This window comes from Nyctereutes procyonoides, unplaced genomic scaffold, assembly GCF_905146905.1.
Source record: "Nyctereutes procyonoides isolate TBG_1078 unplaced genomic scaffold, NYPRO_anot_genome, whole genome shotgun sequence".
Taxonomy (NCBI): domain Eukaryota; kingdom Metazoa; phylum Chordata; class Mammalia; order Carnivora; family Canidae; genus Nyctereutes; species Nyctereutes procyonoides.
The window spans coordinates 15,328,620-15,354,510 of NW_026575132.1; the positions used below are offsets into that span (position 1 = coordinate 15,328,620).

Here is a 25,891-nt window from a genome sequence, read left to right on the forward strand (position 1 = left end):
TAGGTTTTCATAGTTATATTCTCTATTCCAGCTTTTCCATCTGGTTCCTGCTGATAAGTGACAGGTATACCCGATTCAAGGGGAATGGAGCAGGAAGCTTTGCTTGGGGTTCTTGGTCTGAGTTATATTTTCCAATCTAGCTCAGTTTTGCCATGAAGAAGCCGGGTGTGTTGAGGAATGACCACCACATGTGCATCTCTGTGTAGAGCATCATGTGACTTCCCATCCAGTTCTTTGTGGTCACACTCCTTTGTGAGAATATCACAAGAAGAGGCAGGGGAAATGGTGGGATTAGGGCACAAAACCTCACCCAAATTCCTTAACGCTGACAGACATTAAGTTTTCCTTACAATAACATCAAATGAGACGCTGACTTTGGAAACAAGCAAAAGTTAGTCACCGTTTTGAATCATAATGGTGCAGAAGCAATGAAGGAGCATCTGAAATTTTCCCGAATTTTCAGAAAGTAATTTGTACTGTAAGAGCTATTTAAACTACAGAGAAAGCACAGATATCAGCAGTTTTTAAAGTGACTCCTGGGCTCTCAAAAGTTCCTAATTGGCATTTGTAAAGGGTTCTGTTAGCTTGAAAATATATGAGCATGTTGGTTTGACTATTACTGCTTTAATAAAGACTGTAATTTTTACTTAAACCATGTAATTATATGGTAAAAATATTATGCTTTCCTTTCAAAATTCATTTATTCAGGCCACATCTGGTGTCAAGAAACAGAAACCTATTCCATCTGAGCTAAAGCAAAAGTGTGATTTATTGTAAAGATAATTATCCCAAGCAAATCCAAGGAGAAAAAATACACAGCCAGACCTTATGAAGGTGCTGAACCTGACTAGCTCTGAAGACCTGACAGCAGAATTGTGTGGCCTTTTCTAGGTTACTACCTTTGCCCTTATACAGACACCAACTTACTTGTCCATTTTTCTCAGTGAAAATGTTTTGATGGAGTGAGAGATAATCTAATTGATTCTAATCCAATCAAGGATGGTGAGGACAGCTGAGCAAACATGGCCACTTGTGTCTGTGACTTAGGTATGGCATGTGGGGGAAGCAGGCTCTCCTAGAAGCATGTTTAGTCAAGGATGCCATGACTGACAACTATCTTTTAATGTAGCTTAAAAAACAGCAATTGACACTAAACTGTATGAGACAATGGGACAATAAGTAAACCTATGAGTCGATTCAGGTCACACAACGTGATCAAATTCACTTTTTTTGTGTGTGTGTGCTGCAATTGTTATTGTCTAGCATAACATTATCTAAGATGGAAGTTAACCTTTCAAACTATTCTCCCCTAAATACAGACATTCATGGGTCTCTCCATATTTATTACACTACCAAATAACTTTATAGTTGGTCTAATTTATCTGTCGCTCTTCCACAGTTTTGTCTCCAGAATCTGTAAAAGGAGAATGAAAGGTATATTAAAAATTCGTTAGTAACCTATGTTTTTATTAGCTTTTCATTTGTGCACTTTCTTCTGTTTCTTGGATGCCTGTATTCAATCTGATTCAACTGGGGGAGTGTGTGTGTGAGAGGGGTTCTATCTACAAGGGACATCAAACCACAAGACCATTGTTAGATCTTTGTATACAGCAAAACTAAATTCTGGCCTCCCCGTTGACCTTAATATATTTCTATGTGCAGTGTTGCTTGGTTCCTTTGTTTCCCATTCTGAATTTTGTCTGTAGCTACATTGTCAGTTCTGTTTCTACTCATGGCCCTGCTTCTCATCTATGTATCAATTCTAATTCCCTGTGGCTACCCTACTCCAAAGCCCATCATCTTATACATTTTCAGAATGGAAGGTACCATGCATTTGTTCATTTTACTGGACATCCAAATAAAAATGTGGAGCTGTGGGTGGATATCCTGACTGGTCAACCCCAAAGAAGTCTAGCATAACATTATCTAAGATGGAAGTTAACCTTTCAAACTATTCTTCCATAAATACAGACATTCATGGGTCTTGTTTTCTTAAAATATGACAACTAAGTTATAGACCTTGAAAAATCTGGACGTGCAGATTTATCTGTGTCCATTTCCTTACTTATTCATTCTCAGGGAAGGATTCAGTTGCCATTGACATAGCCCTGGTCATAAATGCAGGAAGGGAGGCTCCAGAAGCATCAGCAAGCAAAGCTGGGGATGTGAGATTGGGGGGGGGGTTGCAAAGAACTATATCTGGGGGACACTTGATCTCTTCTACCCAGCTACCCAGTTTTATTTATAGAATAAGAACAGACTAGTTAATATTTTGTTTCCCCACTTACCATTTATGAGTTCTTGACTTTGTGGCTTTTCAGAGATGGTTTGTGGAATCAGATCTAAAAAATCCAATGCTGTAAACAGAGAATGGATAGAATAGAGATTTTAGTATCTAAAGAACATTGATTTTTGAAGTTAGTCTCATTTTCTCCTATCCTGTTCTTTCCACTCTAAGTTTCTCTGAGTGCTTGCTCTTGGGGAGCTGCAAGGTGCCTGATCAACTTTTATATGGAGTCTTGAGAAGTGGACTGTGTTCTTCTGACCAAAACGTCATTCTCCAGACAGTGTGAGTTATGACTATTAGTGCTACAAAGATTGTTTGTGACTTGTTTGGCTTAGCATTTGACATAGCTAGGTCTTTTTCCTCATCTTGGAGTAGATCAGAATACATTTTATCTTTATATTCTGAAACAAAAATTAAACACATTGGATTTAGAATATAACTAACAACCTACAAAATGTTCTATGTCAGTGTTTTTCAAACTTTGTTGACCACGACTCACAGTAGAAAATGCATTTTATATTATAGTGTACTACATGCACATGTGTGCTTACAATGAAACAAAAAAGTTACATGAAACAGGACTTATATTTTTCTTCTATTTTCTTTCATCTTTGTTTTTCTATTCTATTCTGGTGCATTGGGAAAAATTCTGGTCTTCTCACTCACGCTTTTCTTACTACTTTTAATCCAGTTCAAGGCGGGGAAAAAGGCAGTTCTTAATTTCATCATGATTTTTTTTTTTTTTAGTAGGTTCCAGATCCAGCATAGAGCCCATTGTGGGGCTCGAACTCATGACCCAGAGATCAAGAGCTGAGCTGAGATCAAGAGTTAGACACTTAACCAACTGAGCCACCTGCTGCCTCACTCACAAAATTCTTTTACCACCCACCAAACCCACACTGTGGAAAGCACTATCAAGTGATATTTGATTCTAATGCTCATTCAACAAATAGCCCCCCAAACACCTGAAATCAGCCCTATTTTCTCTACTTTCTCTACTTTATCACCACTAACATTCTTCAGTCTATGTAAGATTATAACTTATTAAAGGATCTAAGAATCTAACATTTTAATTAACAATTTGGATCATTCTGATGCCTAAACTCTGGAATACATATTCTACAACTTGCCTTTTCTCTAATCATTCTGGAAAGCTGCCAGTCACCTTGGTCATGACAGATCCAACAGTTTTTTTTTTTTTTTTTTTCATTTCTCTCACAAAGGCCTTGGAGCCCTCAGTTCTTGCCTTGAGTATTGCTCAATACCCGCTGGGCCAACTGGAACAATAGTGCTGCCTCCCAGATACTGGAGTCTCTTAAAATATCTATTCTATCTTGGACTGAGCTCACCATGGTCCTCTGGACAGTGATTTGGGTGGCTCCATCATCCTCTAGGGGGCCAATGAGAAAGCCAGATTAATTCTCTAAGCCTGACCCCATCCATTTCATGCTTGTCTTGCCACCCATCAGACATTTTGCTGAGCTCTCAACTAATTCCACCAAACTAGAGATGACCTCCACCTGCCTCTTCCAGTTCAACCCATCCTTTTGGAATCCTCTGCTGTAGCTCAGTTACTCTGTATATTGTCTTCTGAATACAACTTTAGACTGCCTTGAGTTCACAACTCTGGTCACAACCTTGGGCACCTGAAATGCCTCCTTTGGCCATGTGTCTCCTTCTGGTGAGGCACCTTCCACAGCTTTTCTGACTCCTCCACTTGCAGGCTTCTTTTTTACTACATGACAGTAGTAATTCTATTCATCCTTCCAGACTCAGCTCCCATATCATTTCTACTTGAAGCCTTTCCTAACACTCCTGTCCCTGTCAGGACACCCCCAGTGTAGTTCTATTATACCTGGGCCACTCTCTACATACCATTTCCTTCTCAACAGGTAGTTTTTGATTGGCTTTGCTATGTCCCATACTAGATGGGAGAGCAAGAACAACATTTGATTCATGTTCATGTCCCTAGAACCTAGTGTGGTTTCTTTCTTTCTTCCTTTTTTTATTGTGCTAAAAACATATAACATGAAATCCACCTTTTTAACTTGTTTTTCAGTGTACAGTACTAACTATGTATGCATTGTTGTATAATAGATCTCTAGACTATTTTCACCTTGTGTGACAGAAGCAGCAGTTTCTGAATAAATGACCATTTGACTATCTTTAGCCATCTTAAGTCCCAACTGGATTTGAAGATATGAGTATCTTCTACTTCATATATTACAAGGAACTCTCTTTCACTTGTGAGTTTCTAGATTATTTATTATATACTCTCCTTTTGGCTTATCTTGTTTTATTGAGCTTTTTAATTCACTGTGCATCTTGGCATTTACTTCTTCATATTCTCATGGCTCCTTTCCCCACACATGTCTGTGTGGCTATAACTCTGACATTGTGTCCCCAGTGTCTCTCACAGTGACCAGTATAGAGAAGGTGTTCAATGAACATCTGGTAATTTCCTTTAAAATTTTAAATATGATCTGATTTTTGAATATAGGATGAGGGTGATAAAAGACGTAATTCCTACTTTGTGGCTAATAGATAATCAAATTCCTTTCTTTGAAATTTAGTGTTAAGCTTTGGATAAAAAGAACATTTTTTTTTCAATTGATATACCTACCATCTGAGACTCTTTGGTTTTCCTGGTTGTTGTATGTGGTAGGTAAGGTGGTCTTTTCATATCCTTTGGCTAAGTCAGTCTCTAAAATTCAAGAAATTAAGTATTAAATTAATCAAAAGATTAAACAAACCTCATGCATGAATCATCTCATTGATATGCTGATAAGCAGAGATCTCCAAAGTGTGCAAAATTCTTATTATTTTCAATACTCTGATCTTGGAATCTCTGGAATAGTTTTTTGGGCAAGGTCTGAAGTTGACAGAGTCAAGATATATATCTCTATCTCTATCTATCTATCTATCTATCTATCATCATCATCATCTATCTCTTGGTCTTGTTAATGAAAATAGCATAAAATCAGGTTATTCCTTTTCACAAAATCTTCTATAATGCAAGTATTATGGAAAATTTAGGACTAACAACCAGTCAAAGCAGTCAAATTTAGAATGACTGTTTTATAGCCTATTCTCAGAAAAGGAATTTGCAGCTCTAGTCTGCAAAAGCAGGGAATAAAAGGGTTTCAGGGAAAACCAACTGCTCTTTGGACTTCTATGTCTGTGTCCTTGGATTCCGTGCTGCCTTTGGGCTTTATTTGCTTTTGCCCATACCTGGTGATTTGATCTCTAGGCAGAACCAGGTCTGAATTCCAAAGCCCATCCTCTGCCCAGAATGTCTCTATCTCTTTTTTTTTTGGGGGGGGGGGGTCCTGTCTCTCTCTGCCCACACTGCCATACTTTGACCTCACTAAACCCTCTTGTCTGGACCAAGGACAGCCTTCTGTACCCTGTCAGGTTCTTTTCACCAGTTAATTCATTCTGAGAGGCAGCAACTATTTTGATTGGGTGCAACCTATACCATACTGGTTATTAAATATTTTCAATATTTAGAAGATTAAAGAAAATAGCACTTTCTTGTAAGTTTAGGATAAGAGAAACTGGCAGTGAGAAAAATAGCTTACTACAATTTATTGTGTGTGTGTGTGTGTGTGTGTTTTAAGTGATCTAAAAGTAAAAGGAACATTGTGAGTAGGGTTGTGTTTCCAAAAAGATGTGTTGAAGTGCCAATCTCTGCTACCTGTGAATGTGGCCTTATTTAGAAATAGGGTTTTAGCAGATTTAGTCAAGTTAAGATAGGGTCTTACTGGATTGCCATGACTGGTGTCCATTTAAGGAGAAGAAACCAGACACACAGAGAGAGAAGACCAGCATGTGAAGACAGAGGAAGAGATTGGAGCAATGCAGCCATAGCCCAGAATGCCAAACACTGCCAGTAGGAGGCAGGAAAGGGTACTTCCTTAGAGCCATCAGAGGGTCCATGGCCCTGCCAACACTTTGATGTAGGTCGGCTAGTCTCATTTATTTACTAGAGAGTAAGTTTCTGTTGTTGAAGCCACCCAGTTTGTGATCATTTGTTACGGCAGGCTTGGGACATGAATACATATGTTATACACAACGTTTATAAGGTCTTCATGTTTTTAAGATGTGATTTCTTTAGCATTCTCTTGAAATGTTCTATTTTGAAGGACATACTGAACTTGGCATTTTATTTTGTCAACAATTTCATTTAAAAGTGATAAAATGTGCATTATAGTTATCAATATTCAATACTGATTCAGTTTTAACAAATATTTCAATAGTCTTTTAATAGCAGCTCAATCAAACATCACATTGAAAATATTACCTGATTGATAGGGCTGAAAACTGACCAAATCTCCAAGTGCAATAAGTTTCTCCTGTAGAAAAATTTTATAATTAGAGAAGTAGATGACCGCGATTGCTAACTTAATCAATCTTCAATAGAAAAATACTTTGTGTCTTGATTTTTAAGTAACCAACAAATATTTTTAACATGCCAGAAATTATGTAATCTAATTAATAGTGTTCTTCTATTGATTTCTTCAAACTCTTATTGCCTCCTGATTATTTTTAGGAAGAGGATGCAAATTGAACCCACAGAAAATAAGTGTATGCCTTGGCCTAGAGGAATCAATTTATGGTCATTAGCAGACTCAGCATTTTTGTATCTATTCAGACATTACCTGAATTAGATCACTTGTCATTCTGGTCATTATTTGTTCACTGATTTCAATATCTGTGAGATCTGTAAGAACTACCCAAGTTCCATTCTCAAATTTTACAGGCATAGAAAAGACGATCCCTTCAGGAATACCAAACTGGCCTGTAGTGAGCAAGCACAAAGCAAAGCAAAACAAAAGTGCTCAGAACAATAAACTCTTCATGTTAAGCATTGTAGAAAAGGACAGAGATGGTACATTATTTTTTTTAAAGATTTTATTTATTCATGAGAGACAGAGAGAGAGAGGCAGAGACATAGAAGAGGGAGATGGAGGCTCCCTCCGGGGAGCCTGAGGCAGAACTCCATCCCAGGGCCCCAGGATCACAACATGAGCCAAAGGCAGATACTCAACCACTGAGCCACACAGGTGCCCCACACATAATTTTTAATAGTAATGGTGAACCAAATTTCTGGGAATTCCTCTCCCAGGAGGATTGAAACACTTACTCTAGAAGTATTGACTGAGCATCTCTCCAAGTTCTGGCAACTCTCTCTTCCGTGTTTCTCTCCCAAGGAAAAGCTATTGTTCCCTCTTGTTACCCCTTCAGTCTCCTCTGGCTTGGTTCAGAATCCCTGCCTCTGCCTCAGGGGCTCACGCATTCTTTCTCTTCTATTTTGTCTGGACTCCTTTTGTCTGCTCCCTGTGGCCTTCCTTTCCTTGCCCCTTTGGTAGCCCAAGGCATTTGTCCAACTGGCCTTGCGCTCTTCTAAACTCCTGTGGTGGTCCCATAGCCACAGTGGGAGGACTAGGGTGAAAGAGACAGGGGGTGGGGAAGTTGGTGATTTCCTGGCAGCTCCCAGGGCCTAGTTTGGATGTGTGCCAAATAAGATTGGCAATACTTACTATTATCTACGAAACACTCAAATAAAACTCCCCCGCCCCTTGTGCCTCAATCAAATGAGAAAATGATCCTTGCCATTCTAGTCATCAAAAATGGTCTCAGTAGAATAAAAATGTGAGGATAGTCAAGAAACCAGTACCTAAAGGGCCTTTCCTTAAAGGGCATGGAAGGTTCTCTGTTTAGTCTTTTTTATCTGTAAAGAGTCAGCCTATTGGGGTCCCTGGGTGGCTCAGTCAATTAAGCTTTTGCCTCTGCCTCAGGTCATGATTCAAGGGTCCTGGATTCAACCCTCATTACATCTGGCTCCTTGTTCAGCAGGGGGTCTGCTTCTTTCTCTCCCTCTGCTCCTCCTCCCTGCTTGTGTTCTATCTCAAATTAATCAATCAATCAATCTTAAAAAAAAAAAAAGAGCCAGCCTTATGGGTAGACAACATATGGTTTCAGGGACATAGTGATTACATGCTCTTCACTTCTAATATTGCACTGTTTATTGGTGAACTCCTACAGAGATTAATTAAGCTGTTTACAAATAAAGATAAGGTTTAAATGCCTATTACACTAAAAGGTAACATACTGATTTGAATTCACCTTATTCATTAAAAGAGCGCTCATGCACCTTACTGCAATTGAAAGAAGATTCACTGAGTATCTAACCCTAAAGTAGCAACAGGAAGACCCAGCAAAGCCCTGCCCTCGGTGTACAAACTCCAACGGAGGGGACTTATGCAATTAACTGCACCACCAACGAGGGCAGCCTGTGATATGCTCTCTGACGGAGGAACAGATGCTATCTGTGTACAGAGGAGAGACAGATGAATCTGGACTTGGGGGATTTGGGGAGATTTCCTGGAAGAATAGGGAGGATGGTGGTTCCACTAACAATAACATAAGAAATATAAGAGGTAGCTCAAATTGGAGAGGAAGACAGTAAGTTCAGTTTGGTGTAGGTTGGTTTCAGGTGACAGCATGATGTCCAGGGGACAGCGTTTCCTAGGCTGCAGCTCAGCAGAGAGGCCGAGGTGGGAAGCTTTAGCAGTGAATGAGTTTGCCCAGGGAGAGAGTAAAACACAAAGGGAAGAGATGCATTAGATAGAACCCATAGGACACAGAACATCACCTGCTTGCTCTTTCCTATTTTCAAAAATGATAGAATTCTTCTGAAATAGTTTTTAGCAGATTAAAGCAGTAAGGTCGTAAAAATGCATATACAGAATTTGTGGCTGGGGAGCAAGCTTCCCCGTTCCCACTGGTGTGGTGCTCTATGATCTGCGTCTTGATGTGCCCTTTGTATCCTGACCCTGCGCCCTTGCCCCTCTGGCTGCTGCGGGATGTTCTTCCCACACTAGTCTGCCAGGTGAACACTACTCCACCTTGAAGGCTTCCTGGAGGGTCACCTCCTCATTGAAGTCCGATCTGATTCTTCCTGCCATCTGCCCAAAATCAACCTTTTTCCCTTCCTCAGCTTGGATACGGTGAGAACAACTCAACAGAACTATGCAGTGTTTGTAGCTGGCGCTTCTTCACTTGGCTCACTGAGTGAGTGCATGAACAAATAAGTGAGTATGGAACTGTGGAGGTCTAGAAGGCTTATAGACCATGTAGGCAGAAGGCAGGGACACAGAAGCAGAAGCACGAAGCATACATGGAGGTTTTAAAATAATACAAGATAAACAAACAAACAAACAAACAAACAAACCAGGTTTACCTTCACTTAGTACTCCTAAAGACACGATCTCCCCCGGCGGTGAGCCATGGTACCAGTATTTCAATGTAGTAGCTATACTGTGTGCAGCTAAGATGGGTCTGAATTGTTTTCCTGTGGCGGTCAGCTTTCTAAGAGTTGCCACATATTGTCTGTTTACCCACTCACTATAAGCAGAGAAAGAAAATTTTATTTTACAAAGGAGGGAGGAATGGGAATGAAGAAGAATGTTCCTTGGGTCAATGGATCCAAGTGTAAGAAATCATCTCCAAAAAAGAGAAATATGACTTCCTGTGCACCTTCCTTCTTCAGGCTTCTCAGTCCTGTAAAAAGTCAATCAAAGAGTAATGAAATATTGCAGAAAGGAATCCCAAAGTATCAAATGAAAAACATGATAATATAAATATGGAACACAGCAAAGTGGTCAGACTGTAAGAAGAGTTATTCCCGGTACGAAGAATTTATTCTATGCAGATATTACCCTGGAACCAGTGGTATCCTTCATTCTAAAGAAAATGATATCAAAAGACATTGAATTATCTATGCAGATATTACCTGGAACCAGTGGTATCCTTCATTCTAAAGAAAATGATATCAAAAGACATTGAATTATTCACATTGAGAACTGAGGAAATAACTAAGTTGTTATCATATAAAGTTTAAATTCAGGGAGTAGTCCAGCAGGACTAGAACAGGCATTAGAGGGCTGACCCTGCTAAGTCAGTGTGCACAGTTCCAGGAGACACTGTCCCTACCCAGAGGTAGCACACTCCAGGAGTGTGGGCTCAAGAGTGCATCATTTTTGGGCATGGATGAAGTGCTCCTGGCCTGAGGAAGGGATGAGGGAAAGGAAATGCTACAGCTGGAACGCCTCTGGGGCCAGCAAAGCTTAGGAAGATGCTTCAGAGTGGCTCCTCCTTCTCTCCCCTCCCGGCCCTGTCATAAAGGCAGTGCTGACTGCAGTGATGGGGTTCTTGGGGCTTTGCCTGTACTAAGCCATTTCATCTTCCCAATGACCCTGTAGGGCCCATGCTGTGGGACCATTTCCACTTTGCAGGTGAAAAACTAAGGCACTGAGTGGTTAAGGAACATTTCCACCCATTTCAATTTGGATACCTCTCTCTTTCTCTCTCTCTGTGTGTGTGTGTTAAATAAGACTCACTTTACATATGCTTGCTTTAGAGATAAATTTAAAGAAAAATGTTAGGTACTTTAAGGATAGTCTGAAATATAAAAATTTGTAATTGCAAAATCAAATAAACTGGGCATGGGGATTGACAAGTTGCTATTCTGTATTTCTGTATCTTCAATAGAGCGCATAAACAAAGATGAGTGTGAACAATGCCAATGACAAGTTATTTTTGTACAAGGATTTCTAAGATGATTAAAGGATTATAACTACTATTATACATTTATCCAACATTGTTAGTATACCTCACTTAAAAATATACCGTACCTATCAAAAATCAAGCTCAAAACAGGACGTGAATAGTTAGGAGGTCCCCAAATAGCACTCTCATATCTGTAAACCTTGGCTTTTCTCAGATCAATGTAGTTATTTCCACTAATATTACCCCAGATGATCACATTTTTGATGCCTGTGAAGAAAAAGAAATTTAAAGTTAACGTAATAATAAGCATTAATATAAAAAATTGTCTGCAGTCTGTTTTTTGTCTGAGTGTTTTAGGACTTATCTTTTTGCTATAAAATGATCTAAGTTTATGTTCCTCCCAAATGTATAAATGACGTGGATGATTTTCTGAATCATCAGGATTTGGCAATTCCTAATCATGCTCATATGTAGGGCATATGAGTGAATTCAAGAAATACTGAAGTTGCTACTGAAAATCATACCACTGGTGTGGTCCTAACTTAACCACTCTGCTTGCTATTAGGAGAACTTTTTGTCTGCTTCGGTGCTGACGAAAAGTTCTTAATTCTGGACTGGAATAGAAATTTGGGCAAATTGTTTAACTCCTAGATGGGTTTCGTTTCCTGTAGAAGGAGGGTGTTATAATAAGAGGACCCCCAGGAACATCTAATCAACAAATAATTAGCTTCTATGTGTGAGGCACTTTTCGGTAGAAGGACATGTTTAGAAGGAAACACATCAGCCCAAATCCTTGCATCATTCTGGGGGTTGAGGGGAACGAGTAAGAAAGCAACTACTATAAAAAATAATACATACTGTGAAGGAAAATAAGAGGACAGGGGTTAGAGAGAAATAGAGATTAAAATTTAATATAGTTCTAAAACCATGGATCTTCTAGGAATGTTGTACTTGAAGTGAAAATAAGTAATTTTATTAATTTATTTTTTACCTTATTTATTTGCTTAAAGACTTAATTCTCTTATAAGGTCATATCATTTCCTACGGTGGAGATTAAATTCTCTACTGTTGTGCATGAGGTTAAGATAGCTGTTTGGTTTCAAGTAACGGAATACCCTTCTGCCTTGGCTTAACTAGGAGGAGTTCACTTTTCTCAGACAATAACAAGTTGAGGTAGGCAGTGACACTGGTGCTTGCTCAGCAGCTCAAAGATGCCATTCTCTTGGCTGGCCCTCATGGTCCTAAAACAGCTGCAGCAGCTCCAAGTATCACACTCTCACATGGTTGTGTCCAAAGGCAGGCAGTAGGGGAAATAATTTTTCTTATCAGACTTAAGGCTCTATATAGCTCTGCTAGAGAAATTTATAGTGGACATCTGCTGTTTTTCCTCCTAACACTTCTAACTACTGTTTTTCTATAACAGCATGCTGGTTTTCCTTTAAATAACTACCCTTTCTCAATTTCAGTCCATATGGTTTGGGTGGGGCTTTCCTCACCCCTTGGGTCTATCAATAGGCATGAGTCCCAGATTCCAGACTTCTGGCCACGATGATTAATTTGGAGATGGGCAAATGGCCCAAGCCTGGCCAATGAGATATTATCCTGCTACTTTTGTACATTTGAGAGAGCAAGCCCTCTTTCTACGGGAGTAAGCTAAGCTATGAATGCATGAGTCTGGAGACACCAGTGGCAACTTTGCCATTTTGTACAGAGAGCCTGCCTGAGAATCTAGCCAATGCTGAGGAGAGCAGGACCAAGCCATAGGTCAAGAGAGAGCACAAGCCAGTCCTGACATCATTGTCTGAGCCCCAGCATCCATCTATGCCTGGAAAAAAGCTCTCTTTGATTTCAGTCGCTTTGAGTGGACTTTCTGTCATTTGCAACAGAAAGAGTTCCAACCAAGCCAATACGCATGGTCTGAGAAGCAGGGCTCTGCATGAACTGAACTCAAGGGATATCCTGAAAAGGTCCTCTACCCTCTTGGCATCTGGACTGTTCCCTGAACGATTCTTCTTGATGGTTTCAGGTGCCTTTGCTTAGCTGTCTTTGTCGGTGTGAAGTTTCTCATTGCTACTCTGTTGACAGTTTCAGTTGACTGCTGTCCCTCTAATGTCTCTCTCTCTCCTGTACCCAATGTTTCTCCATTTCTCTTTCTTCTGCTTCTCATATGCTTATTGGCTTTGGGTACAGGAGAGCTTACAATTTGTGGCACCAGCAGACCCACATGAGAGCAGCTTTCTGGTTGAAAGCCCTCACCTTGTTTTGGTTTGGTTTTTTAAAGATTTTATTTATTTATTCATGAGAGACACACAGAGAGATGCAGAGGGAGAAGCAGGCTCCCCTCACCCGATATGGAACTCGATCCCAGGACCCTGGGATCAAGATCTGAGCCAAAGGCAGATGCTCAACCACGGAGCCACCCAGGTGATTACCTCTGTCTTGTTTTAAACTTCATAACACTGCCTCTTCTTGGCACTTTGCTCAGTTTATTGGAAATCTTTTGTATAAAGCAGTGTCTACATATCTGTATGCAAGATTGGCACACAGATAAAAGGATCAGAAAATGTTTTCCTTTCCTACTGAATAATTTTATAGCAATTCGGCTAAGGTAATTACTGAACTTGGGGTGAGGCACTGAAGATTTGTATGCAGGAGTACCAGACATGCTTCTAGGGCTTCACTGTAAAGAAATGGGTGATACAGCTCTTGCTCTATCTAATGTATTAGGGGCTCACCGAAGTCCTTTATAGCTCCGCTTTACAGCATGCTAGGCTCACATTTCATTGTCTCCCCATTGTCTTGAGGGAATGCCATGAACCAACCTGTGTTCTCAATGGGCTTTGTTGTGCCTCCTCCATCTAAAGGTACCGACAGCTAAAACGTGTCAAAGATGATAAATAGTTTTAAACACAGCACTCCCCTTTTAAATACAACAATCCGTTTTCTGATCCTCATGTGCCTCAGATGTCTACTCGTTCAAAAACTAATTTCGGGGCAGAAGCCAATCAGATATCACAATCCCATGGACAAGTTTAATACCCTTGCAAATGTTTACTGGGCACCGGCCACTTTTCTAAGCACTTTCAAAATAGTATTTCTTTGAATCTTCATGCCAGGGCTAGGAGGCAAGTGCTATTAACATCCTCATTTTACAGGAGGAAATGGAGGCGCAGCAAGGCATTGCCCCAGGTCACATGGGTGGGGAAGTGGGGTGGAGCCACTTAAACACACCCCTGATGACTTTTTTTTAATAAAAGAAGTGATTACCTTAGTTGACTATCATTATGGAAAATTGAAATATTAGGTTTCAAATTATAACTTGAAATACAGAAATCTTATTAAACATTTGTTTATTCATTTTTAAAGTGATGGACAAAGTTAGCTAGTCATGAAAAACGGTAAGAAAAAGATGTTCAGGGTAGCCCCGGTGGCCCAGGTGTTTAGCGCCACCTTCAGCCCCAGGCCTGATCCTGGAGACCCGGGATTGAGTCCCACATCAGGCTCCCTGCAGGGAGCCTGCTTTTCCCTTTGCCTGTGTCTCTGCCTCTCTCTCTCTCTCTCTCTCTCTCTCTCTCTCTCTCTCTCTGTCTCTCATGAATAAATAAAATAAAATTTTTAAAATAAAAAAAAAGATGTTCGCACGGTAGTCAAATCACACAATAAGAAGTTCTTTATATCTGCTTCATACTTTCTATTCCAGGCATCCGGAATAATCCTAAAGGTTGTGGTGTTTTTCCTAGCTGCTTTGAAATCATGTTGTTTAAAAACAGAAACAGAAACAGAAACAGAAGCTTACTCACATGAGGGGGTTGTTCTCAGTTTTCTGGCCAGCACAGCTTTGGCTTGGCCTTCCACACCCAGTGCCACAGCGACGATGTTGTGTGCCACGTTTGGGGCATATCTCATAAGCAAAACCGTTTTCAGATTCACAAACGTTTTTCCTCCCACAATAACTCTAACAGAATCATGAGCATTTTTCTCGATCAGGTATCCATAGAGTCTACACAGAGGCAGCCTGCTTCGGATGCAGCCTTCTAGAGTGTACACCTCCTGGTCGGTGCTGTCATCCAGGATGATGACCACGTGGGCCTGGCGGAAGGCGTCCTCCACTCGGGTGCAGATGGAGATGCTCTGGAGCAAGGGTGCCACCAGGTCCTGAGTCTCTGCCACAACACTGCGGAGATTTTCTTCTGCCTCCTTATTGTCAAATAGATTTAGGCTGATTTCTGTGTGCATCCCAAACACTTCGCCACTTGTCAAGATGGGAATTAGGTTGTAGCAGACAGGAACAGAGGCACTAGTAAAAATGCAAAGCCAGATTATGAATGGTTAAATCTTTTGTTCCTGGCAAGCCTTTATTCTTAATAGATATTTCTGTGTGTGCATTAATAGGATGATTTAATATCTCAAATAGGCCTAACAGCTGCATAGATTTTTTAAGGTGAGAGAGCAAAAATTGAGAGAAAAAATTCTTACTACTCATCCCTTGCTCTGGCCATCTGAAAACAATCCCAAAATAAGACATGTACCTGTTTAAATGACTTTTTCCAATAAAATAGAATATGCAGAAAGAAAAATTCAAAAGAATGGTGTCATATTACTCTAATTATCTGTTTACACTTTCTTTTAAAAAGGTAAAGAAGTAACAAGTTTTCTTTAACCATAGCTCTTTTCTACTTTATACCCTCACCTACAAAGTAATGACATTTTTTGGGAAAGGATTATCTTCTCTAAATCCTTGCAAAGAATCCTGAGAGCAGCATGGGCTAGGTATTATGTACCTATACCCACAATTCGGCAAGTACCTGGGTACTTTATAGCTTGGCTACCAATCAAGAGAGGTAAGACCCTGATGGGAGCTTGGAAATGCGTCTGGGCAGTTTTGATTTTCACAGTGCGTTTGGGGAGGGGTTCAAAGAGGGTTTTGACAGTATCTGTACCATTTTAATCCTTTAAAAAATATCTAAGGGAGAGATCATATTTATTAAATCTGGGTGTGAGGTTCATATTTATGCTTATTATGTCATTCTTAATTCTTTTTTGTATTGAAATACTTCATAACAAATAATCTTCCAAAGGAGCATGTATATTAGGACACGTGCATGCGTAGTAAGAAAGAAGGGCAGTGTGAGAGACACAGTGAGGGCTGGGGAGGGAGAGATAGAGCAAGAAGAATAGGAAGAGACACACAGAGAGAGATGAGATGGAATGCAGAGACAGACAAAGGGTGTGAACAAAGACATGTACAGATAAATGTGCCCAACACTGAACTCAGTGAGGAGCGAGAGAGGAGGAAAAGTAAAGAGCAAAACTGAGGTATCGTATAAACTGGGTCTTTTTTCTTCTTTTTATAAGTTTTCATTGCCAAGGAGGTATCCACTTCACAGATGGCTATCTGGAATAAACACACTGAAACCACACTGCTAAAGATCCAGGAGCCTTCCCCACACTGAGGCTTGGGTGTTTTAGAGATCTCTGAGGTCAATAACTGGCCATCTGGGCCACTTCTTTTTTTCTCTTTCCAAGCTTTACATTTCCACTCTTAGGTTTTAAATTCAGCAGTAGAGGGTGAGCCCACAAAACCCAAGACCCCCACTCTCAACCCCAATAAAAGCAGAGCCCTAGACCCATGTGTGCTCACATGTTCTCTCTCTCTTCCCACTGGTGACTTCACTGTGTGGCTTCAGGGGTGCTGTGTAATTTCCAGGATGTGTAAGTAACAGACCCCCTTTCCCCAAGTTTCCTGATGGTTATTGCTGAGGGTGTCTTGTAATTGTAATAAGAACCACAGGCTGGTCCAGCCACAACATTGGTCATTGAGGCGGGCACACAACATGAGGTTACAGAGGAAGAGCTAAGGTCAGCTGTAGCAGGTGGGAGAGAGCAGGAGGGCAGCAGTGAGACTGGAGTGGGAAGAGGAGAAAGAAAGGGAGAGAATGGGAAGGAAGGGTGGCAAGGCAAAGAGTAAGACGGCCAGCAGCAGACAACATGAGAGACACAGAATGAGGGGACAAGAGATGCAGACAGGGTTATCAAAGTAATGATCTTTGTGATACAGTTGCTCTTAGATTTCACACATGTGTGTACATACATACACCCATAACCTAAAACTTAAACATGAAGCTATATTGGGGGATATATATGTACAGATACATGTATCCACACATGTACATATAAATGCATGTGAATCTCAAACTTGACATTCAGCTGTTCTTCCATCATGGACTTAACCCCACATTGTTATCCTTTCCAAATGGAACACCCAATCTCATGAATCCTGGAGTTCAGCTGTCCTACCTGGTGATCCAGACCTGCAAAGGGTTGATGAGGTCTTTCCTGGCTTCTTCCTCCAGTTCTTTTTCTACATGTGTCTCCAGGTTTTCTTGAGCAATTATCTTCATCAGCTCAGTAGTCATGCTAGAGGTGACACCATGGTAAAGCTAAATATTAGGAAAGAAAAAGTCAACACTGAGAATAATCAGCTGACAAGGATTATAATGGGAAGTTCTTGTTGAAAGCCAGAATAGAATAAAAAGAAAGCTAGGAGAATACTTTGGAAAGCAAGACAGTTGAAGAACAACATAAGAGAATGGTAATGTTTTGAGCAGAAAAACCATCTTAATTCATATACCTGGGCGTATTCCAGGAACTCGTTATATCCTCCCAAAAGCAACCCCTCTCCTCCACGGTCCAATAGCTCTCTCCAGATGATGGGGGAGTTTTTGTGACTCCACTTATTCTTTTCACACAGATCTTTTAACCACTCCTATTGAATGATATTCCAAGATAAGTCATCCATTGAATCTCTCTCAGAATTCAGTTCGATACTTCAGAATTCAGACATGAACTAGCTTGTTGTTTTTTTTTTTTACTACCACTGAGTATACATAATAAAATTTAGATATCTTTACACTGTAAAATGTAAATAGATAAAATAGTGGTGAGTTAAGTAACAAATTAATCAAATATGAAAGACTAGTCTTCAAATTTGCTGACCAAATGAAGGTACTGAAAGTTGCTCTCTTTGCCAAGGAGACCGGGAATCCAAGTGGTCAACTTAAAAGAGAAGCCGAATCTTCCAACTCATCTGATTTCAAAAAAATTCAACTGGTTGGGGATCTCTGGGTGGCTCAGCAGTTTAGCGCCTGCCTTTGGCCCAGGGCGCGATCCTGGAGTCCCGGGATCGAGTCCCACGTCAGGCTCCCAGCATGGAACCTGCTTCTCCCCCCTCCTGTGTCTCTGCCTCTCTTCTCTCTCTCTCTCTCTCTCTCTCTGTCTATGATAAATAAATAAATAAATCTTTTAAAAAAAATTCAACTGGTTCTTCCCTTGCTCTTATATATTTCCAGTCTTAGGGCCACATAAATTTGATATTGCTTTCCAAATATGTGGGTATAGTTTGTCATTCAGACTGAATTAATGAGCTAAAAGTTATCTGTGGGTTTCTAATAATACTCATCAGAGAAAGTTTAAATCATCATTATCTGGTTTGTGTGGCCCAGGCCTTCCAATGAAAAGAGCTGAATAGAGACAAAAGCAACATTCTTGTGAATTAAGTACAGGCCAGAATTCTTATCATTGGAGGCATGTGAAATGAAGTTTCCTTACACATAAAATCTTAGAAACCAATTTCTCTTCATGATGAAGATCTCTCTGCCTTTATCTTTCCTTGAAGTAAATGCTATTGTAAGGATTCCAGCATGGTCCCCCTGGTCATTACATAGCCTGACCAGTGAAGTGCCAGGCCCCTGGAGAAAGGGACTCTACCCCAAAGGACCTGCAGCACCAAGTGGGGCATGTTGATGTCTTGGTAGGAGCTGGGGGCGTATGTATGGGGCTAGAACCTGAGGGTGCAGAATCAAGAGTGGACCATCAAGTTGGACAAGGGAAAATTTATCAATATAAATCACTCTCCTGCAACTCAAGGGTACATATCCTGGCAAGAACCTCAGAAGACAGAGGTAACATGTTGCTAGGATGACTCTTCAAAGTTTGGAGAAGGTGATGGTTCATGTGAAATGAAACAAATACCAGAATGTCCATGGAAAATGATGGAAGAAGGAATCAAAACGCTTAGAAAAATGAGTATGCTGGAGTGGCTATGCTACTATGGAAGGCTGGAAACCTACTAGTCCATTTTGTTCTCCACAAGCACCCAGAGGACACTCCATTCATCAAAGTGGTAAGGACTGTACTGGTGATAGGTTCTCAGCATCCTGAGATGCTGTACTGGTGCATCCTCAGCATCCTGAGAGGATGTACTGGACTGTACTGGTGATAGGTTCTCAGCATCCTGAGAAGCCTGGTGTGGCTGCCCATGCTAGGCCACAGCTATTAAAGAACATTCTGTTATAGAGCTAGACTCCCTGATGGAATCAGTGTTGACAGAATCCTGAAATAAAAGAGGCCGGGGGTGGGGGCAGTGCCCACTAGAGAACATCTATTTTGATAAGAGCACGAAACAACCCAGCAGATAAGGTAACTTAGCTGAAGGCACAATGGGCTTACAAAAGAGACAGAGGTGATGCTACGGCCCTAGAAAACAAGCCACTACTCACCAAAGCTGATTGAGCCATTGTTGCTGCTGCATGTCCAATGTGCTAGCACCAAAGACCAACACTCACCCCTTGATAATGGCACTATCCCTCAAAGATGTTAACCAGCCTCTCAGTGGCAAGTTGATAACACTGCACCCCCTCCATCCTAGAAAGGGCGGTGATTCATCTTGGCTAGAATCAACATATACTCTGGGTAAAGAAATGCCTTTCTGCTTGTAGGGCTTTGGCCAGTACCCTGCCCAAGAGCTTATAAACTGTTCAACCCAGCAATATGGGATTCTGCATAACATCACTTTGAACCACTTTTGAGTAAAGCATGTGTGGAATTGGGCACGTCACCATGGGATGCACTGGCCCTATCATATATCATGTCACCTAGCAGCCTGATAGATAGGACAGTCCACTGAAGGTGCTTGGGTTGCTATATTGTAAGGATAAAGCACTGTCTTTCAGGATCAAAATATACTATGAACCAATAGAGTGCTTTCCCCCACTAGGTGCAATACATGAATCCAGGAACCAACAGATGGAGTTAAGAGTGATCTCATTTACCATCTCTCCCAGTGACCCACTTGGAGAATTTGTGCTTCCCCAAGTCCATTTAACTCTGGATTCTATGTGTCTGGAGGTTCTAAATTCCAGAAGTGCAAGAGTGTTTCTATTAGGAAGAGTTCCATTAAACTTTAAGCTATGGCTACTGCTTGGTCACTTTTAGCCCCTGTGCTAAGAGTCAAGGAAAGGAGTTACCATCCTGGAAGGAGTAACTGCCCTGTTGATCAGGGGTATGTGGGCAGGAAAGAATATTTGGTATCTGGGTGATCCACTGGGGCATTGTTGGTACTGCCATGCTCAATTTTGACAGCAACTGTACATGTGCTGCAGTCACATCCTGACAAGGGAGTGGAGACAAGGACTCAGACCCCTAAGGATACAGGTCTAGGTCATCATGCCTCATAAATCACCTAGACCAGCAGAGGGTGAGGAGGATGGACATCAGATCATAGCCAAGAAAGGTGATGTGGTCAGTTACAGCCCTAAAATGATACGCATTAGAAACTATGGTCCTTTTGACTGGCCGTACTCTTGTAAAGTTTCCTCAGGGAAAGACGCCAACCAGAGCCCCATAATTGGGGCTCCTGGATGGTATGAACTTATATGGAGCATACAGATTCATATAATCTGGTGAATTGTAGCAGATCCTGTTATATGTCGTTCAGATTCCCCCTTCATGACCAAGACACTCATTCCCTGGGCCACCAGGTGTACTGGCTGCTGATAGCTCAGTGCTGAGTCTCTCTCTCCAGAAACCGACCTCATAGAAGTTCTCCTGCCCAGAGTTAAGTCCCCTGTCCAAGGTAGCCTGCATCCAAGGATTATTAGTTGTACAAGTACAAGAGCCCAGTCCCTTTGCCTGTATTTGGGGTATCTCTCCAGGGCCACCACAGCTTCAGAGGTCAGGGCTGGCTGAGCAGCATGGTGGTTCATCTTCGCCCTTGCACAACACTGCTATCCTCATTCTTTCCCAGAGCATTGCTCTCAAGAGCACCCCCGTAAAGGAAACTCCTTCCCCCAAACCTCTGTTTGTGGGGAAACGCAGCTCCAAAGAAGGGTATTTCAAATAAGAAAGTGCCTTGTGTCGTTAGAAATCAAATGAAGGAGAATGAAAAGTTAGGAAGGATAACATAGATAACCTGGATTCTTGGGAGAAAAAACAGCTAAATTTATTCTACTGATTGGTTAGGACCTCATTTGTTTTATTAGGTACAAGGAAGAAAAAACATATAATGTTGAGACTGCGAAGTAAGAATTTTATTAGTGTTAAAATATCAGTAGTACATGAACATTCATTATTAGAAGCCCATCTGATACATTGGTTAATATTTCATTAAATTAGACCACAGTTTTGTGAGTGTGTGAGTTTAACAAACAATAAAAGTTTCTTACCTCCCAAACATGAGGATGTTGTGTAATTTTATGTATGTGAAAATCAGGAAGATTCTTTTGTAAGTAGTCTGCTAGAAGTTCTGCTTTGGCATAATATGGGCAATCTGCTCTACCTAAAAGAGTTCAAATTTGCAATATTTTTTGATATCACACAGAAATTATCATGTAGTTACAAGTATTCGTCATATAACAGAAACATACAGTTCTATTTTATAATATAGAATTATCGTATGCACTGCCACCATATAAACTTCTGATTTTTATAACAGTAGCAAAAACAAAATTATTTCATAGGAGGTGAGAATCTTAATAAAATGTGGAAAGAAGCAAAGTATATAGGATATTTACTCTCCTCTAAGGGGCTGTCATGCTACTAACTGAGCATGAACTACCAGGAATGAACTGACTACTCATTAGTAGCCACTAAAAGGCAAAATGTGAAGGGAGGAGTGGTGGTAAAATCACATGTAGATTTGATATGTGCTGCTGGGAATGATACTAGTGAAGCTGAGGGAGAGAGAAGAATCTGGGATAACTTCTATTTTCTGGCTTGGGTAAATGATCCTGCACTTACTAAAAAGAAACCACACATTAAGACATTTAATTACAGACAAGTGCAGTTGGAAGCACGTGCAGTGTATCTAAGTGGAAACGACCCGCAGGTGGCTGTTCCTGTAGGTCTGAAGTGCAGGCCCTGTGTAAAGGCTTAAGATACAGACTTTGTAGCCTCAACACCCAGGAAGTTAAAACCACCAGAGTAGATGGATTGGGAGTCTGATGGAGTAGGAGGGCCAGGGGCCAAGGGCAGAACATCTTCTGCAACAATCTTCCCCAGTTACTCCCAACCAAGAGATCTTAACTCCTGGCAACTTCTAAGACATCAACCATCTCAACCACTCCCCGTTAGCCTCTCTGTTTAGTTCAAATCCATGGTTCATGATTCAAACCACACTCTGTGGCCCATGTTTTAAATTGTCTTGCCCCACTATGGTTCTGGCAAATCGGCCTGGTAAAAAGCCTCTCACCCTGGATGAACTGTTACCTGCCTTTTTTGTTTCTGGGTTCCATCTACTAGGCACCCCTGGAGAAACATGGTAGAAGCAAGCAGAGGGGCACCATTATAAATTCATGGTCTCTAGCCTCAACTGGACTTCAACTCTGCCTGGAGATCCTTCCATTTTCCTTATCAGCATTCTCTTCTGTTCTCCACAATTACTGTTCCAAATATGACCATTTCCCGCAAACCTCTTCCTTCTCTTCATTTTCCCACACTGCCAGAGAGATAACCTTGCTTTTTACTTTACAAAAACAAAAACAGGGGCACCTGGGTGGCTCAGTAGTTGAGCATCTCCCTTTGGCTCAGTTCGTGTTCCTGGGGTCCTGGGATCGAGTCCTGCATCGGGCTCCCTGCAAGGCGCCAGCTTCACCCTCTGCCTATGTCTCTGGCTCCCTCTCTGTGTCTCTCATGAATAAATAAATAAAATCTTAAAAAAAAAAAAACCCAAATCATACAAAATGGCATCATCTGGGAAATCCCCTAATCCCTACCATCATACTTACAGGCTGTCTGCGTTGGGATTCATCCTTTCCTTTTTTTCTCCTATTCATGGAAGACAGCTCCTACCTCCTGTCCAGCTCTAACCTCACCACTTATGCTCTGAACACCACCCTCTTCCTCCTTCAGAACTGCCACCAACTCTGCTTCATTGGTTAACCTCTCTTTCAGCATCTTATCTGTTCTTAATGGTCCTTTTCTATCCTATTTAAATATAGCCAAGTTATATTTGTTTCTCCTGTCTTGAGAAACAAAAACCTATGTCCCTCTCTAGCTGTTGCATTCTACTTGTATTTTTCTATTATAACTTCTTGAAAGAGTTCTCTACACTTGCCATCCCCAGTTCTTCACTTCCATTTATTTCCCATCCCACTGCAACCTGGCTTTAACCATAATTCTCTATCAAGGACCTCCAAGTCTTTACACTCAGTGTATACATTTTGATCCTTCTCTTGTAGAGATTTTCTTGTTGGCACTTGCCCTCTTCTGTCCTTCTGAAACACTGACTATGGTGGGGTCATTTTTCAGGTTTTTGTCCTACTTCTCTGGCCATTCCCACTTTACTTTGTAGGTTCTTATTCCTTTATCAATCCACTAAATGTTAGTATTCTTCAAGGCATCTTCATACCTATGCATTCTTCCTGGTTAATCTCCTCCACTCCCTTGGTTTCAAGTAGCAATCTGCATATCCGGTTCAGAACTATGGTCTTATCTAGATGTTTATGCCTTCCTGCATTTTCCCATTTCCCTCTGAATGTCTCATAGACACTCAGAGCGTCTAAGACAATTTTGCCACAACTCCCCCACTGAATCTGCTCCTTCTCTTATGTTCTTTATGTTCATCTATGCAGTTGTTTAAGAGAATTGAGAGTATCCACAGTATTAAGCCTACTTTTCCACTTTTTTTTTTTTTTCAGTGAATCGTCATCTACCCATTTTTCCAAACCACTGTTTGGAAATAACTTTAACTTTTTCTTCTCCTTTGCCTTCCTCCACCCAGTTAGACATCTAGCTCTATGAATTATGCCCTCCTAATATCTCTCCCGCCCACTCACTTCCTTCCATTTCCATTGCCTGCCATCCTAGGCTAAGCCACCGCCACCTCCTTCTTGGACTATTGCACCTAACTGGGGTCTTGGGATCTACTCTTTTTCTTCCCATAGAGAATATCATTAGGATAAAATGCAAATTTGATTATGTCTCTCCTTCCAAAAGCCTTCCATGTATTTTGGATAAAATTTTAAATACTGACCATGGCTCATAAGAATCTATATCTAATTCTGGCTCAGTGTATGATACTCTCTTTCTTGTACCCTTTGCTACAATCCTCCTAAATCTATTTCCATTTTCTGTTTATTGTGCATTCTCAATCTTTACCAAACTAGCTTTCCTCATTCCACCCCAGTCCTATCATCTCTGCATTAATTACTCTTTTCTTCCCTACTTTCTTTCGGCTTGGTAACTCTCTATTTAAAGATCTCTGCTTTAAAAAACCACTCCCTCCGGGAAGTCTGACTCAAGGCTCCTGCCACTGCTCCTACAGAACCCACCCTGCCGCTGGCACACATGCAACATTCTTTGCAAGTTCCTGTGTCACTGCCTTCTCAGCATATAGTCAGTAAGTACTCAAAAAAGTTCTTCTGGATGAATAAAGAAGCAAAGGAGGGATCCCTGGGTGGCTCAGGGGTTTAGCACCGCCTTCAGCCCAGGGCCTGATCCTGGAGACCCAGGGTGGAGTCCCGCATCTGGCTCCCTGCATGGAGCCTGCTTCTCCCTCTGTCTGTGTCTCTGCCTCTCTCTCTGTCTGTCTCTATGTCTCTCATGAAATCTTAAAAAAAAAAGAAGAAGAAGAAGAAGGAGAAGGAGAAGCAGCAGCAGCAGCAACGGAAATAGACTTCCGGGCAGATGGGAAATGTCAATTGTGTTAATACATCGGAAAGTTCAAATTAGGACTGGACAGCTTCTGTAAAAGTCTTTGGTGACTTTGGTGAAGGCCATTTCTGAAAGGAGGCCGAAGTAGAAGGCAGACGGAGTCCAAGACGATACAAAAGCCTCCTACTCTTTCAGGAAACTTGCTGAGAAGCGTTGGGGGCAAGTACAATAATAGCCTGTTGCTTTTACTAAGACCCTTTAGTGACATTCTGGATGTCAGGGCCCATTTTCAATCCTTCTCCTCCGTTGCTGACAAGGGTGGGCTTCCTAAATGCAAACCCGTTAAGGATGCTCTCCTGCTTTAAAAAAATTCTTAAGACGCCTCACCGCTCCCAGTTCAAACACCTTTGTCGGGCGCACTTCGGGTGCAAGGATCTGGTTGCTGCTCCCATTGTAGCCCCAGGTCCAGTCACTTCCTCCATATCTAGTTCCTCCATTAGGCCACGAGACTTCCAGCCTCTGTGCCTTAATCTGGAATGGCCTCCCTATCCCAAACCTTCACAAATCAGCTCCTGCAACACCTCCCAGAGCCCTGCGCACATCTCCCTTATTTCATTAATTAGGACGGATCAAAATTATTTGTTTACGTGCTTCTGTACTCCGTGACACTGAAAGGTCTCCAAGGCCCGGGTGTATCCTTTCCCCCACTACCTCCCCAGCGTCGGGGTGCTTTGCACAGGACCCTGCTCAATAAACATCTTTGAATGGAGGCATAAGAAGCCTGGGGTGGTCCATATAAGGGGCTGGAATTGCTAGAACAAAAGGCAGTTACGAAGATCACCGCCCAGCGTCCACAGGAGGCGAGTAGTCGTCGGTGTTTCGAGCGATCTGCGGGAGGACGCGGGGCTCACTCACCCGCAAGCACGAACTTGGCCATGTTAAAGCCTCCACTCCGGCAGAAATCGCGGCGGGGCGGTTTCCTGGCAACCACGGCGTGGCGCAGGCGCACTGTGAACCGAGCGCGGGGTCCGGGGTCCCGGACGGAGAGCTTAGGTCTTGGGGAACACGATCACACATTACCTTGAAAAGCTTTATGCGCTC

The 25,891-nt window shown here is 41.5% G+C and overlaps 1 protein-coding gene across 1 annotated transcript; it reads right to left on the minus strand.

Moving 5' to 3' along the window:
* Nucleotides 1-795: 795 nt before the first annotated feature.
* On the minus strand, nt 796-25,844 carry MDH1B (malate dehydrogenase 1B). Its single transcript, XM_055345411.1, has 12 exons — nt 25,706-25,844; nt 21,364-21,476; nt 17,493-17,627; nt 17,159-17,301; nt 14,662-15,158; nt 10,987-11,128; nt 9,534-9,697; nt 6,949-7,088; nt 6,591-6,642; nt 4,911-4,991; nt 2,289-2,357; nt 796-1,414 (listed from the first exon to the last, which is right to left on the minus strand). Exons 1-12 carry the CDS (start codon nt 25,725-25,727, stop codon nt 1,374-1,376), a joined length of 1,599 nt encoding a protein of 532 aa, XP_055201386.1. The 5' UTR covers nt 25,728-25,844; the 3' UTR covers nt 796-1,373.
* Nucleotides 25,845-25,891: the final 47 nt, after the last annotated feature.

Excerpts from the sequence above, each read along its gene's own strand:
- MDH1B (XM_055345411.1), bottom strand. The coding sequence starts at position 25,727 with ATGGCCAAGTTCGTGCTTGCGG. Across the intron at positions 21,477-25,705 it reads GGCCAAGTTCGTGCTTGCGG|GTAGAGCAGATTGCCCATAT; the intron begins GTGAGTGAGCCC and ends GAACTCTTTTAG. Across the intron at positions 2,358-4,910 it reads AAACCAAAGAGTCTCAGATG|CATTGGATTTTTTAGATCTG; the intron begins GTAGGTATATCA and ends CTCTGTTTACAG.